The sequence below is a fragment of the Semicossyphus pulcher genome, unplaced genomic scaffold (genome assembly GCF_022749685.1).
Source record: "Semicossyphus pulcher isolate SPU_LCO1_2020_fin unplaced genomic scaffold, fSemPul1.0.p SCAF_7, whole genome shotgun sequence".
Lineage (NCBI taxonomy): Eukaryota > Metazoa > Chordata > Actinopteri > Labriformes > Labridae > Semicossyphus > Semicossyphus pulcher.
This window is the reverse complement of record NW_027211748.1, coordinates 28,643,860-28,659,257: the sequence shown is the minus strand read 5'-3', so window position 1 is coordinate 28,659,257 and position 15,398 is coordinate 28,643,860. Positions and strand designations below refer to the sequence as shown.

Below are 15,398 nucleotides of genomic sequence, written 5' to 3'. Positions count from 1 at the left end.
TAGAAAAAGAAAAGAAAAAAGTAAAGATGTCTGGTTAGAAAGTTGAAGTGACAGTATGATTAATATCAGCGAGTTCTGTAAACATGAGTGTACATCAGGATGATTTAAACTGTGACTCCACTCAGTGTTCCCGTATAGAGCTAAATAGAAGTGTATTATAATGTAGTATGTAGCGCGTGACGTGGTCGTAGTGGACAGGTAACATAGTATGAAAGTATCATCAATAGAAACAAATTTCCACTATATCAATTTAATCATAAAGACAATTTATGTTAACGTTAAAATGTTCTCATTTAGTTTCTTATTTAATTAGTTTGTTTTAGATTCATCCTGCTGCTCACTTCTTATTGAACAAAATGTTGCTCTTTCAATGTTTGTTCATATAAATTACACATTTTACGACAAATTAAGAATTAAAAATAAGTTAATCTTTTATTGTGAAAAGAAGTGGCACAAAATAACATTTGAATATGAGCTCAATTTTAAAATTGTACCAACAATTTTGTTTTATTTTGAAATGTATTTCATATCGAACACTTTGGGTCTCCGTAGTTGTTGTATTACCACTTCACTAAAGGATCAGACCGCTTAATGTGGAAGCCATGAACAAAAAGGCCAAAAAAACATGAAGAAAACAAAGAGAGAGAAAGAAGGTTTCACATTTTAATGATTCTGTTTTACAGACAAGCTTTTCATAAAAACAACCAGTCGGCTTGCAGGGCATGCATGAAGATATGTACAAGTATTTTCAAACTCATCTTGAGCCCAACAGCAGCTTCATGGACCAGTTTACAGTTCAGCTTCCCCGACTGTCATGTTTCAAAGCTGCAGATTTATGGCTCATTTAGTTTAAGAATAAAATAACACTTTACATCTTTTATAAGCGTCTATGTTCTTTAAACCTTTATACTGCAATAATTGGAAATGAAGCCAGTAATTAAAACATTTAATTATAAATATTCCACCTGGTTTGTCCAACACGGTCCATAAGCTCAATACTGGCCAAAAACCTTTTCCTTCATGCAGGGTTCATGGAGCTTATTTTCTTTTACACTGACTTCAAATCAGAGCGCGTGAAAAGGAGACATTAAAAGTAAACATGACGTGTAAATATCAGACGGAAGAGATGAACTGTTTTTGTCAAACTTTGAGTCACTGGAGCACTTCAATTATGGTCCGAAACTGGCATCAGTGTGAAAGAATTGATTCTCACACATCTGCTGGTCTCCGACACAGTGTGCAATTTTAAACAATTTTACGTATGAATGAGAGTTCTCTTCAAATTACCAGAGGTCCTTTATGTAAGGGGAAACAACCATGAATCGTGTAGCTGACGTGGATTTTTAAGCGGCACTTTTAAAGTTTTCGTGTACATGCAGAGAAGGCCGATATCAGACTCTGAGGTGCAATTGTGGGTTTGAATGTACAAAAAGCATTTGAGACAATAAAAAATAAAATGGCAGAATGTGTAAGGCAGAATTTTCCCTCAGTATTGCGGCAGGAGCAGGAAAAACATTCACCTACAGAAGAGGAGATCCTGAAGACAACAAACAGAAACCGGTTCATGATTTGGGTTAGAAACGATTATAACTGCAGCATCCCTTAAAGGAATACACACGTTACTAAATGTAGCATCCCCAGCTAGAGCAATGATCAGACTCTCTTTGACTGATTGTTTGTCAAACTTTTATTTTAACCGTACAGTAATTCCACAAAACGGCGTAAGAGCTTGTACACCTTCCAGCGGGTTTGCTAAATTCGCATGGTGAAGGATGATGAAGAAGAAACACTTCCACAGCCGAACACACACAAGCTGTGTCTCAATCCAGGAGCTGCATCTACGGAGGACGAGTCATTCGTAGCCTGTGTAGATGCCGAACTGAAATGAGACGGCCTGGTCTACAGAGGATTTCCTGTTTGCGTCACCAGCTGCCCCCGCCCTTACCCTTGCATCACCAAAGGCTGCTCCTGTCGCCTAGCAACAGGTAGCATAACTAACGTCACGTAGCTTAACCTCTTCTTTTGAAGATAATTTGTTTAAAGGGCCCTTCTGTTTTTTTTCAATGCTAGTTATTCAATTGAGTTGAACTCAAAAACTTTAACAATTAAAAAGTGTATTTCTCGGCCACGCAACAGTCCGCCACCTCGTCTGAATTGGCGCGAATGAGTCTCTGGATACGTTGAAAAGTAGGACGCATTTGTCGGCCGCACCTGAAGGAACCTTCAAACTGGGACAACCTGTGACGCAATCGGCCTTCAAATACGCCCTTCAAAGGATGCAGCCCCTGGATTAGGACACAGCTACACGCAGCGTAACTGTCCTTCAACCTGCGTTATACTTCCTGTTTGGTGGTAGGTAAGCAAAAACCCGCCTTCAAAATAAAAGCCCCAAAAGCTGTTAACACATATCTAACCTTATTGTGAAAATAAACAATAAATGGTGAACATAAAATTTTGAAAGTCGCCTTTTTGTCCTTTTTAAGGGTCAGTTACAGTAAATTCTGTTACCTGTTAAGTCACCTCCTGAATGAGCCCTTTTTCTGGATCGTGTTTGTCATCCAGCTCCTCATCAGAGTCTGAACACAAGAGGGAAGATAAAAGAGCAAATTCAAAACCAGCAAAACATTTTTATTCTTCTTCAGAAAAAGAAAAGAGTGTAAGAAGCAGACATTAGGAAAGTTTACACATCATGCAAATGTTTTGGCGACCGTCCCTTTTACTTGCTGGGTGTGGCTGCACGTCTGACAAACTAAATGGCGGTCTCAATGAGAAGCCTGTATACATTTATCGTTTATTGTTTTCTGTGCAGTTCAGCACAGTTTTTTTCCCCTTCAACCAAACGCCACACGTCACATTTATTACTGGTCGCTACGGCGGCACAGAGAAAGTGGTCGGACCTGAATGCTGTCGGGTGTGAAGTTTGCAGAACGAGAAGCAGCGATACGAGACTTCTCAAATGATCCCAGCAGAGTGAGAGGAAAAGAAAGTGTCCGAAAAAGACGAGGAGGAAGAAGGTAAACGATCAGCACTAATGTTTGCGTGTGGAACCACAGCACGCGAGCACCTCAGCGTCTCAGAATGAAGGATGAAGAAATATCCAACAAAGTGAGTGACAGGAGGGGCGGGAAGGACTTTGCTTCATGCTTCAACATGTTCTCTTCATCTCTCATGCAACATTTTTACGGTATACTGTTTGCATTAAATAAACAAAACATACAGTGATGATGCTTAGACAGCTTCACAGACCTACGTGTCTGCGCAGCACTCCTAACTCCTTATTTAGACAGGAGTCTCCCTCTCTCTGTCCTCAGTGCAGCACGTAGGGTGAGACGCGCTGTCACGCAGAGCACGATCTGATTAGTGATTTGCAACGGCCACATTATTAAAGATTTCCATCTTTGCTGTCCAAAAGTTTTGTACAAAAATAATTAAAAGTCTCGTATAGACGCCCGTCACTAATAAAGGCAGGCTGAGTTTACAGGTTTAAAGTGATTTTTTATGTAAATAAATGTCTGTTAAGTCACTTTTGCATTTGCAGTATTACAGACTGGGTGTTTGTTGGGCCATTCGTGGAAAAAAATCACAAGCGGCGCCCAGTTAGTGACGCGCTTTCCATTAGCCAGCAGTGGTTGGTCTGCCAGAGAGGGTAGGCGGAGCTAAGCTGCTGCTTTTCCGCTCTCTGCGAGTGTTGAGAGTAAACAGTAATCTACTATGGCTGAACAAACAAAGGAAAGATGGTAAGTAAAACTGTACACCATGATGTTATTCTTGTGTCGCTCTGCGTTAGATCATTGATGTGTTATGACACATTTGCAAACAGGCTGTTTTGACACCTCATTTTGGTGCTTTCAATGACACTCTGACATCTTAGACTTAATTTTTTACTACTAAAGAGTGTTGTTTTCTCAAGCTGAAAGTTTAGAAAATGAAACAAAAATACAAAACACACAACCAATCATAGAAGTTTGACGTGAAATGTTCTTATCACAGGACACACACGGGGTGTAGATGTGATGACCCTTAAAAGGTTTACGTGATCCAGAAATGTTTGTGTTATTTTACTTTCAGTCATCAAACTTGAGCTTGTGAATAGATTAAAAAAAAGGTTGAAGAGTGAGATATGTTGGATGTTCGGGGTTAAATGTCAGACCTGCCACAGACTCTGGCGGGGAGTAGAACTGTCCGTCAGATAGAGGACCCGGACCCATGAGAGGAGCTCGCTCTGTGGCGTCCATGATGGACAGATATCCTGGAACACAGAGAGAAGGATATATGAAGAGAGCAACAACTAGAACAGCAGGAGAAATGCTGCACTTTATGTTCCTCGGTTAGGGCTGCACGATATAACATTTAACAATCGCAACTGCGATGTGCGCATGTGCAATATTCACATCACAGAATGTGCAATAGGGATGCAAATGAAGTGAAACGTGTCAAGCTGATACTCTTTTGTTTGCAAAACAAAAAGTCACCAGTTTGTTTCTCGTTTCCCATCACTAATCAACAGGAAGTCCGTCTGACACCTGTCACCTGTCACCTGTCACCTGTCTGTAAACTGTAAGCACATGACGCTGCTGCTGTCACAGATCATGTTGGCAGGATGAGTTTTACTTTTAGTGCCGACAGGAAGCAGGAGACGTGAGCCGAGCTGCTCAGACAAACATTTCAACACTGTTAAACCCTTTTTTGCTTAGTGGGAAAGGTTACAGTCGGCATTCAGACCCGGGTAATTATCGCCTCGGCTCCGACCGGCAATGATAGGAACACCAAACCCGTGTCGACACGCTAATCTCTGCCCCCCGTCCGGCGTGATGCTATGCTTGAGTATACTTGGCTGGCAATGGGAAAAGAGACACTCGGCATTTATAAGCAGGTCTTCGCGAGTCTGAAAAACCCGCGTCATGGTGCTTTTCAGTTTCAAATACATGTCATAAATGCATATACAGGAGGAGACAAGGCTTTTATTTCTTTTATTGCCCCTATTGCTTTTAGCTCTTCTATTCTTATTGACTTTACTGGTTGTTATCTCTCTTTTTGCTTTTACAGCTTTTATCTCTTTTTGCTTTATTTCCTTCCTTCTATCTCTTTTAGTTATTTTATTCTATTTACTGTTTCTACTTCTTCCTGCTCCCCCCCCTTGGTCTTGGTTGTGTGGGTTCTCCTGTTGCCTGTTGGGTTTCGTGCTTTACTTGTCTGTGTGAGTTGCTGGTTTTGTGATCTGCTTGTTTTCTGCTTTGCTTGGCTGTCAAAGCGCTTTGTAAACTCTTGTTTTTAAAAGGTGCTTTATAAATAAAGTTATTATAATTAAAACGTCAATACAACCTAACTACTTGTATTTAAAGTAATGTCTCTGATTACCCTTCTATACCTCTTTTTAAGAAGTATTTTGAAGGCAGGACGTTACTTGTGAGTATTTTGACATCTTTCTTAAGTAAACGATGTAAGTACTTTCTACATCCAGTTTGTAACAGCTCTAATGCTCTTTCCAGCTCACTGTCATAAGTAAGTTTTATTTCTGTAGACAATCTTGTAAAATCAAAGCAGATACAGCAAATGTATCGGATCATATCTCCCATTGCTTCCTTTATCAAATAAAAGTTTTTCTTTAATGCATGTTTTTAACATGAGGCCGTGAGACAAATGTCATTTCCACTTTGTGTTTCGACCTCGAGGAGCTGATTTAAACCTTCCTGTGAGTTCCGTCTCTCTGGCGCCCCCTGGTGCCGACACAGAATACACATGTTGGGCGTTGGTTCCTTCAGTGTCTCTTTTTGTCTTCCCAGAGAATCAGCTTTGCACAGCCTATGTCTTTGGTTGTTTTCTGTAACCTTGAACATAACCTTTGCCAGAAACTCGCTCTAGTCAGGGAGAACTTAACAGCCGACTCATCTATAAAAGCAACAGAATTACACCTGACAGAATTGTTTCTTCCTGATAATGCTATAACAGTGTTTAGAGTATGGGTAGGAGTATTATATAGTACCATTGTATAGTACCAGTAGAAGTACTGCAGTGGCATTAATAGCAGAACTAGCAGTAGTACTAATAGTGGAGTTGATGGACTTTAACTCACTGTTTTCGTCTTCGGCCTCCTGAGGCAGAACCTTGAAGTCCAGCAGCCACGTTTCAATCCAGGCCAACACGAAGGAGATGATGGGTAGCAGGTACCCAAAGGCCCCCTGAGACAGCAGCTGTACACACACACACACACACACACACACACACACACACACACACACACACACACACACACACACACACACACACACACACACACACACACACACAGACATAATTCCTTTAGTTCAGAAATACGTTTAATAAATGAGCTTGTACATTTAAAGAAGATAAAACTAGCAGAAATCTTTGTTATTAAACCACATAAGGAAATATATTATAATTTATATGTTGAAGGGGAAATGTATCAACAAATGTCTTTATCTGAGAGTACAAGATTAACCTCCTATTATGCATGATTTGTGAATGAAAGGGGTGGGACTGTCAATGCCAGTTATATCTATAAAACATCTTCTATCGAAGATATCTGCCTCTCAGAACGATGGCCAAGCGGTTAGTGCAAAACAACTTCCTTCTCCGTGCGCTGCATTGTTTACAGTCCAGTTAGCAGTGTTTTACATGCAGTGTTTATAGAGCTTAATAAGAAGCTAAATCGTTGTCAGATGACGCTGATGGGAGCCGGGATGTTATTACGGAGGATAACGTTCCGCCTGCTTTTGCTCTGCATACACAGGGGCCTGCTGATACGCGATTGGTCTGCTCCAGGTGTCTCCAACAGGTAGCTTGCGAGCTGGATTTTAGTAGCTGGCCAAGAGGTTCCAAGACTATGTACAAAAAATCTGACGGCAATAAATGCACCTTGAAAGCCTCTTCGCACTTCAATTCAATCAAACACACAGATGTCCCGCCCCCTCCATTACAAATGAATAGGATAGGCCGATCAGCTGTCAATAAAACACAGCGATGCTGCTGGCAAGTTTGTCAACGTCTGAACCTAACCAATCACAGCAATGTTGCAGCCACCTACGTCGACAGGTCGGGTCAGTTATGTTGGACGCTAGCTGAGCTAAGGTGAGGCGCTCGGTGCTGTTCGCCTGTTTAGCTAGATTCATGATGGACAGTGAAGGAGGCCACGCCAAGGAGAAGCAGAAAACATACCGTTTCCAGGTGTGTGCGCCTCATCTGTGGTACCAACGTTTCAGTCCACAGTAGCTCGTGGTCACTTTTATTTTTTCAAAGTAGCTCTCAGGTGAAAATATGTTCGGTCAATACTACTCGGACTACAAACGGAAACCATAACACTTCTCATACCAAAGTCCAGTCCTGAGTACAGATTCTACATTAAACTGTAGTTCTGATAGTGAGCAGCAGATGGAGCAATAGCTAAACAGCAAGCCTTCTGATGGTGCTGACCTCTTGACCTCTGAGCAAAAACACAGTAATGAAGATTAGAAATGTGTCTTTAGAATCCATTGACTCTTACCTTTGATAAAATGACTTTAACAATCAAGAAAGCACAGCTGACTGCCGTGGTGATCTGTGCAAACAGAGGAAACACTCATTAGAGACACTCCTAATGCAGAAGAGGTGCTAATCAGCACTGTTATCATGTTATTCTGTGTGGGTTTTTTCTGCCTTCTTCTTTTTTCTGTATGTTTGTGAAGCACTTTGTAACCTTGTAAAGAAAACTGCTACATAAATCAATATTATTGTCTTTACAAAGTTATAAATTATCATCGGATAGAAATCCTGAATAACGTGTCCTCTCAAAAGGAAACTTACTGCGATGGCCCACCAGTGACGAAGCTTACAGACGGCGTAAGCCAGGATGAGAGTGGCAAACCTGAAAACAGCCAGGAGCTGAGGGAGGAAAGATGGAGGAGAAAAAGGGGGGAGAGACAGCAGATTAAAAAGAGAAGGAGAAGAAAAAATGTAAACGAAAACAGGAAGAAGAAAAACATCAAAGCCACAAAATAAATTCTTTCTGTACATGAAGAATGAAGAATCAAAAACGTACAAAAATGTCGAAGAAGGAAGCGCGGTAGTCGTAGTGCAGCACTTCTTTATCCAGCTGCTTCTGAATGCCTCCATTCACCTGTCAAATACAAACAACTGATTAAACACTCCATCAGTTCATTTTCACTCAAGCTAATTTATACAAAAAATATGAAAGATTTAATAATGGCCTTATCCTGCACTTATCCTCCAGAGGTGTATAAACACCCCGTCTCATGGACGGGTTCAGCTGCCTCTGCCACACACAGAGCATAAAACAAGATGCCCCCGATAACAACATCACGATGCAGATTAGGAACAAGTCAGAATGAAGCTTTGTCAGCTCTGTCCTCAAGAGGAGAAGAACACTACTGTAACATGACAAGTTTGTTGAACGGAGGTCGGAGCCATCGTTTCTGATGCATTTGAGGAAGTCGGGAAATCTAAATGCTGAACGGCTTTCCGAAATTTCTGCCTTTCCATTGACTTTCTGTATAATTATAATGAGTAGAACATTAAAATAAATAAACAAAGATTTTCATTTAAATAAATCTCTGTTCAGTCTCTATCTATCTCTGAATGAGGTAACACAATGGTGATTGAGCCGATGGCCCGCTGATGAAAGCCTTTTCATTTGCAGTATTACAGACTGGGTGTCTGTGGTGACTTTCACTGAAAAAAATCCCAAGCAGCGCCCAGTTAGTGACGCGTTTTCCATCAGCCAGCAGTGGTTGGTCTGCCAGAGAGGGTAGGCGGAGCTAAGCGGCTGCTTTTCCGCTCTCTGCAAGTGTTGCGAGTAAACAGTAATCTACTATGGCTGAACAAACAAAGAAAAGATGGATGACTACAGATACAACTTCAACAAGAAGTGAAAATCCAAAGAAGAAGAAACAAACTCGACGCTCAGATGAAGCAAACAGTCTGAAAAGGAAAGCGACCGTCAGCCAGGAAAATCAAGAGTTACAACCGGAGCCAACCGTGGACGTCACACATGCAGCACTGTCTGGATATCTGGGAAGTGTGCTTTGAGATTACAACTTTAAATTCGCTTTTGGTCTTTGGGTTTCTTGAGTCTCTCCAGTTGATTGATTCGGCCTGCAGCTGCAGACCAGGCTTTAATGGCGGCAATATAATGCTTGTTTTTGCAACTGACAAGCTCAGACCAATATCCTCAGCGTCTGACAACATTACCAACAGGATCTTAACACAGATACCAGCAGACAAAAACGTTAATTTAGTTTTATTGGGTTTTGTTGTTTTAAATGGTTAGTTAAGGCCCAACATATGTAATCCTATTCATCACTGCACAAGTATCTTGTGTTTAATTCAAATGGCACAGCACAACACAAACTAACTATCCAATTGAGGCATCTGTAGAAAAGCGTCTCTTTTTTTCTGTGAGGTAAAACACAGGTTTTGTTTTTTATCCATCTATTTTTGGTTTCTGAAGTGGTTTTAACTTCAGGACAGGGGGTCCACCTCTGCTGTCAAACACAGCAGGAAAAGAAATAAAGTTACAGGAGCTTAGAGTAAAAATGTTTGACTGATTTAGGTCATACCGCTGCCTCATCAGCTCCAGTGGTATTATCAGTATGAGTGGAATGAAGTGTTGCATGTTGTTCAAATGGTGTTGCTGACTAAACCCAGCTCTAGAGTTTCCCAGAAAAGAACAGACAGACTGAAATAAACAAGATTAATACGTGGAGATCGTGAGAAAGCTACCAGAAATTACTCCTGATCATGGGAAACAAAGTAGACAAATTGTATGGACACTTGTCCGCTTAAGGCTTCCGTATATAAACTTAAGAGAAACTTTCTGTACTCCAACTGCTCCTCCACCAACCCACAACCAAACTGCTCACATTCAGCATGACAGTAAGAGAGGAAACCGGGCAAATCTCCAGAAAGGCAGAGAGCCTTTGAGCACACATTCGAGTTCCAGTCTGACGGGTTTAAGAACCAAAAGTTCCCGTTGAACACAGTTACCCAAAAAATATGTGTCAGTGTACACACATTTGTTTCAGTTCTCAGGGTCCTCTTTGCTGACACTGGAGCACCCTGGGAATGTGTGCCGCGGTTAAATACACTTCCTCATTCATGACCTCGATTCAGTTCTCCTGGAGCGCCTGATCTGTTTCCGTTTGCCCTCGACACAGTTCAAACAAAACCTTTTGACCATAAAGAAATTCAGACCAGTACAGCTGGTCTATTAGCTATCTGATAGACATGAAAATGCAGGTCAGCTGAATTCATCACCTGACACACATTTTATAACAATGTTAGTTAATGTTTAGTTAACAGAACAACACTGTAGTTAGACAAGTCAAACCAGTTAAAGTTCACAGTTCTCCCTTCATACGAGTCTCACCATGGAGGAACTAGAAATGGGCAATAGTTCAACTGTGCAATATGTTGACATAAATACTGCCTTGTGCTGTTCATTCGGAAATAAATCTTTTGCGTCATAACTCTTATTTTGTATTTAACTTTATTCTGGCTATTAAATTTAATTCTAACACTCAAACTTAAATCACCATAGATCCACTTTTCAGCATTTAATCTTTATCTTTATTTCTTATTTCATTGTATAAATAATTCACATATTTGACTTATTTCTTCTATTTTTATGCCCTATATTTCTTCTTGCTTCTCTCTGTATCAGAGCAACTGTCAAGCCTGAATCCCCCGTAAAGTATTTCTGATTCTGAAACAAAACTCTTTGTCTTTGAGTACAGAAGTGCACAACAACAGGAGCCCAAGGGTTCTTAAACTGTGCAAAAACTTTTCACTTCTGAGTAGGGATGTCACGAGAACTGATACTTCGGTACCAAGTCGATGTCAAAAATCAGAAAACATGACTGTTCTCATTTTTCTACAGTACCGCAGGTACCGCAGGTACCGGGGAAGAACTCGAGAGTAACGCCGTCCAGCCGTCAAGTCCCTGTTTTAATGTTACATTGGGAACAAATCCGTGTTGAAATCGGCAGGAGGAGCGCTAGTAACGTTAGCTGTTAGCAGCTGGTAGACAGCACAGTCCTACTAAATAACGGAGCTAACAGCTAGACAACGGAGGCTGCATTGAGTTACATTATGATGCGTTCAATCTCTATTCAGGAAAAATGAGTATTACGCGAAGGTAACTTACAATGTTACCGCGATATGTTCAAATGCAATCTTGTAAAATGTAGTTTTTGGCGACAAACTTGAAAAATATCCAGTTTTTGGAAGGAGATGTTTTTACAGCGATATTAAATAGATATTCGAGAGATCAGTAACTCTAAGAAGCGTATAATACAGAATTAAAAGTACTAATGCCAAGAGTTTTTTTATCAAAGCAAATATTTAAATAAAAACACAATCAATAAAAGTGAATCCAGTGTGTTTTTACTTTTTTACCGTGCTATCAAATTAGGTATTGTGAATCGTGGAATTTCACTGGAATTGGTATCGACTACTAAATTTCTGGTATTGTGACATCCCCACTTCTGAGACTTCTGAGAGTATTAAATCTTTAAACATTAACTGTATTTTAGACTAAACCATATTTTTGTTGCATGAACTGCAGCCCAAAAATACTGGAACTGTTACTGGAAGATCTGTGTTAATGAAATCTGTCATTCCTTTTGCAGCACGTAAGGAGGGGTGCAAACTGCAAGATAATCTGGACGATTTTGGGCCAGATTCCCTCCTTTAGACTAAAGTATCAAAGTCCTGCTTCTGATGGTTCTAAAGATGATCTCTCCAGATGTTGCTGTGGAGAATGATTTTACTTCCCCCAATCTGCTCGGAAGAACGTCACGGTTGCTCTGATTTCAAATATTAAACATGTTTGACGATCCGATATCCTGTTGTGTGGGGGGAACCCCGAGGACAGCCGAGCACGCTCTCTGTGGATTGTCACGTGGAACCAAACGATAGCCAATTGGGAAGCAGGCTGAGTGAAGAAGGAACCACAACAACCGCAGCCATGTAACATGTACAGCCCATGTTCACGCCGTCTCCACCACTTCATCCACAGTATGCCCTGCCCGTCGTCCGCCATGTTTGTTTACTCTAAAGTCTCGTTTGACCACAAGAGATTCAGTGAGATTTCCAGCTGTGAGTGTCAGACTGGTTGTTGGTGAATGAATCTGTTAGTGTGTGGTGTGCTGTCTGGGTCATATCGTCGCTCTCCACACACTACAGGAACAAAACTATTCAGTCTATCATTGCCGTCATGTGTGGGCTCGCTCACATTTTACACATCTGTTAAGATTTTTAAAATCTTCCAGTGAGGGCCAGCCTGTAGTGGCATCTCAGCCACATTTGTGTTGTTGATGCCTTTTGTGGATTTTTACAGGCACATATGGAACAAACAATACGGCTTGCTGTGTGACTTATGGTACCAGACAGACCAAGAAGTCTGTGCTCCAGTTTTTTGGTGAGTGAAACTAACTAATATTGTCATATTTATGCTAGCACTAGTTAACAGGTATCTGTGCTCACTGTACCTGGCTTGTGAGCACATTCAGGGTTTGGCAAACATTTGTGTATTTGTGTCAGGAGACAGAATTGTTGCTGGTGTTCTCCCGCAGAGTTGACGTTGGGCCGTAGTGATGGGCGAATGGCTCAGCCAGCTGTGATGTAAAAGAATGAGCGACATGTTGGCTCAGTCCACTAGCTCTTTTAGCTTCTTTAGTCTAATAAATAAACAACTCCGGACAGCCTCCCCCTCAAATATATAATCTCATTCTGTGGGGAACACAGTAGGTAAACAGCCAGCTAATGAATTAGCTCAGAGCAACAACTGTATAGCTTTGATAACTTGGCCTTTGCTAACGCCTCCTCCTCTCCAGTTCCATCCCTTTGTCCAAATATGGTCATCTCTGGTTCCAAAAAAAAAAACACAAGACGGCAACAGTCATAATGCCAAACCCCACACCTGAAAATGGGAGTCCTGAATAAGGATTCTTAATTAATCATGAATCTAATGGTTTGTCTCTCCCTTAACAAATAACTCATTATCCTGGGGTCTGACAGCAACACAAACAGCCGTGTCTTACATTGAGCTCTATGATCCAGAGCAGGGTGATGAACAAGAGGTCAAAGGTGACGAAGAGGCAGAAGGTCCTCCTCACGTCCGAGATGCACTTCTTCTCCCCGGCTTCGTACGACTCCACCCTTCCGCAGATGGGTCTGCTGTTGATAGACCCCATCCCCCTGCCCATCAGCCGCGAATCGGCGCTGCTGCTGCATCGGCTCTCCATCCCTGGTCAAGCCCCGCCCTCCCCCCCCCAAGCAGGGCCAGCCCCGCCCACTGGTCAAGAGAAGGTGGACTGAGGTGGAGTCAGAGGAGGCAGGTCATCGGAGGAGAAAGCCTGGTGGGTGCAGGTGATGTGGACTCACTCTGCGGAGGAAAACGTCATCACTGCATCTGCAGGGAGGAGGAAGCAAAAGGTCACAAGATCTGATTAGAACATGAGAAATGATTCCACTTATCCACCCACTTTAAAGCTGCACTAACCTATTACTTTACTTTACAAATTCTGCACTTTTAACTTATTTTGTGAACGCTGATATTGAGGTTGATTCAGGTCTAATTAAGTCTTTTGTGTGTGTTTTTCCTTTAGTCCGTAGAGAAGGCGCCCCATATACATCGATCAGCCATAACATTATGACCACTGACAGGTGAAGTAAATTATATTTATTATCTCTTTACAATGACACCTGTCAGTGAGTGGGATATGTGAACATGTTGTACTCCAAGTTAATGTGTTGGAAGCAGGAAAAATGGGTAAGGATGTGAGCAACTCTAACAAGAAAAAATTGTGATGGCTAGACGACTGGGTCAGAGCGTCTCCAAACCTGCAGCTCTTGTGGGGTGTTCCCGCTCTGCAGCGGTCAGTACCGACCAAAGGTGGCCAAAGGAAGGAAAACCAGTGAACCGGTGACAGGGTCATTGATTCATACTCATTGATGCATGTGGGGAGTGAAGGCTGGCCCATGTGGGCCAATCCAACAGAAAAGCTGCTGTAGCTCAAACTGATGAAGAAGTTAATGCTGGTTCTGATGGAAAGGTGCCAGAACACACAGAGCATCACAGTTTGTTGAGTATGCGGTTGCGGAGCTGCAGAGGGGTCAGGGTGCCCATGCTGACCCCCTGTCCACCGCTGAAAGCGACTACGATTGACAAGTGAGCATCAGAACTGGACCACGGAGCGATGGAAGAAGGTGGCCTGGTCGGATGAATCACATTTTCTTTTACATCATTTGGATGGCCAGGTGTGTGTGTGTTAGTGGTCGACCGACATGGGCTTTTCAATGGCTGATGCCGATTCCAATATTTAGAGGGCAGGGCGGCCAATGACCGATATATGAGGTGGATATCATGTTGTTGCTTATTTTTGCATTTGATAAATTCAACAATTTAATAATAATAACTTATAGTTATTGTTATAAGATAAGTGTTTAACGGAGGAGCTTTCCCCTTTAAGAACGGTGGCCTTATGTGTGACGTATGCATGTGACGTCTGGCAGGTTTGTTGTGGGAAATGAGACTGTGTACAGAAAGTACCTGCAGCAGAGTGCTTAAAGCGCATGTTTCAAGCCAGCCACACAGGTGAGGCTGCCCGTGCATGCAGACATATTTTGTTTAATCAGCCTCGTGAGCGCAGACATCAACAATGCTGATTATGTCAAAATGTTATTAATCGGTCTAATACTAGTGTGCGTGTCTTGTACCTGGGGAGGACACTGCACACGGATGCATTACGGGAAGAAGGCGAACCATTTGAGCAACGTTCTGCTGGGAAACCTTGGGTCCTGCCATTCATGTGGATGTTACTTTAACACGTACCAGCTACCTAAACATTGTTGCAGACCTAGTACACCCCTTCATGGAAACAGTGTCCTCTAATGGCAGTGGCCTCTCTCAGCAGGATAATGCACCCTGCCACACTTGCCAAACATGGTTCAGGAATAGTTTGAGAAACACGACGAGTTCAAGTAGTTGACTTGGCCTCCAGATTCCCCAGATCTCAATCCAAACAACATCTGTGGGATGTGGGGGACAAACAAGTCCGATCCATGGAGGCCCCACCCCGCAACTCACAGGACTTAAAGGATCTGCTGCTCACGTCTTGGTGCCAGATACCTCAGCACACCTTCAGAGGTCTAGTGGAGTCCATGCGTCGACGTGTCAGGGCTGTTCTGGCAGCAAAAGCGGGACCTACAAAATATTGGTGGTCATAGTGTTGTGGCTGGTCGGTGTATGTTGATACAGTCCTAACCACATCGGTCGCTGGTTCGCCTCCGACCTCGGCCCTTTGGTGCATGTCATCCCAATCACATTTCCTGTCTATCTTCTCTGTCCCATCCAATGAAGGCAAAGGCAGCTTTCAGTGGAG

General features: G+C 42.3%; 1 protein-coding gene across 1 annotated transcript; it reads right to left on the bottom strand.

The window, feature by feature from the left end:
* Window positions 1-635: 635 nt before the first annotated feature.
* Window positions 636-13,266, bottom strand: stard3nl (STARD3 N-terminal like). The gene is made up of 8 exons (XM_069685259.1): window positions 13,056-13,266; window positions 8,036-8,113; window positions 7,801-7,878; window positions 7,502-7,555; window positions 6,074-6,191; window positions 4,151-4,249; window positions 2,509-2,576; window positions 636-1,537 (listed from the first exon to the last, which is right to left on the bottom strand). The coding sequence occupies exons 1-7, from the start codon at window positions 13,257-13,259 to the stop codon at window positions 2,512-2,514; spliced, it is 696 nt and encodes a 231-aa protein (XP_069541360.1). The 5' UTR covers window positions 13,260-13,266; the 3' UTR covers window positions 636-1,537; window positions 2,509-2,511.
* Between the last annotated feature and the right edge of the window lie 2,132 nt (window positions 13,267-15,398).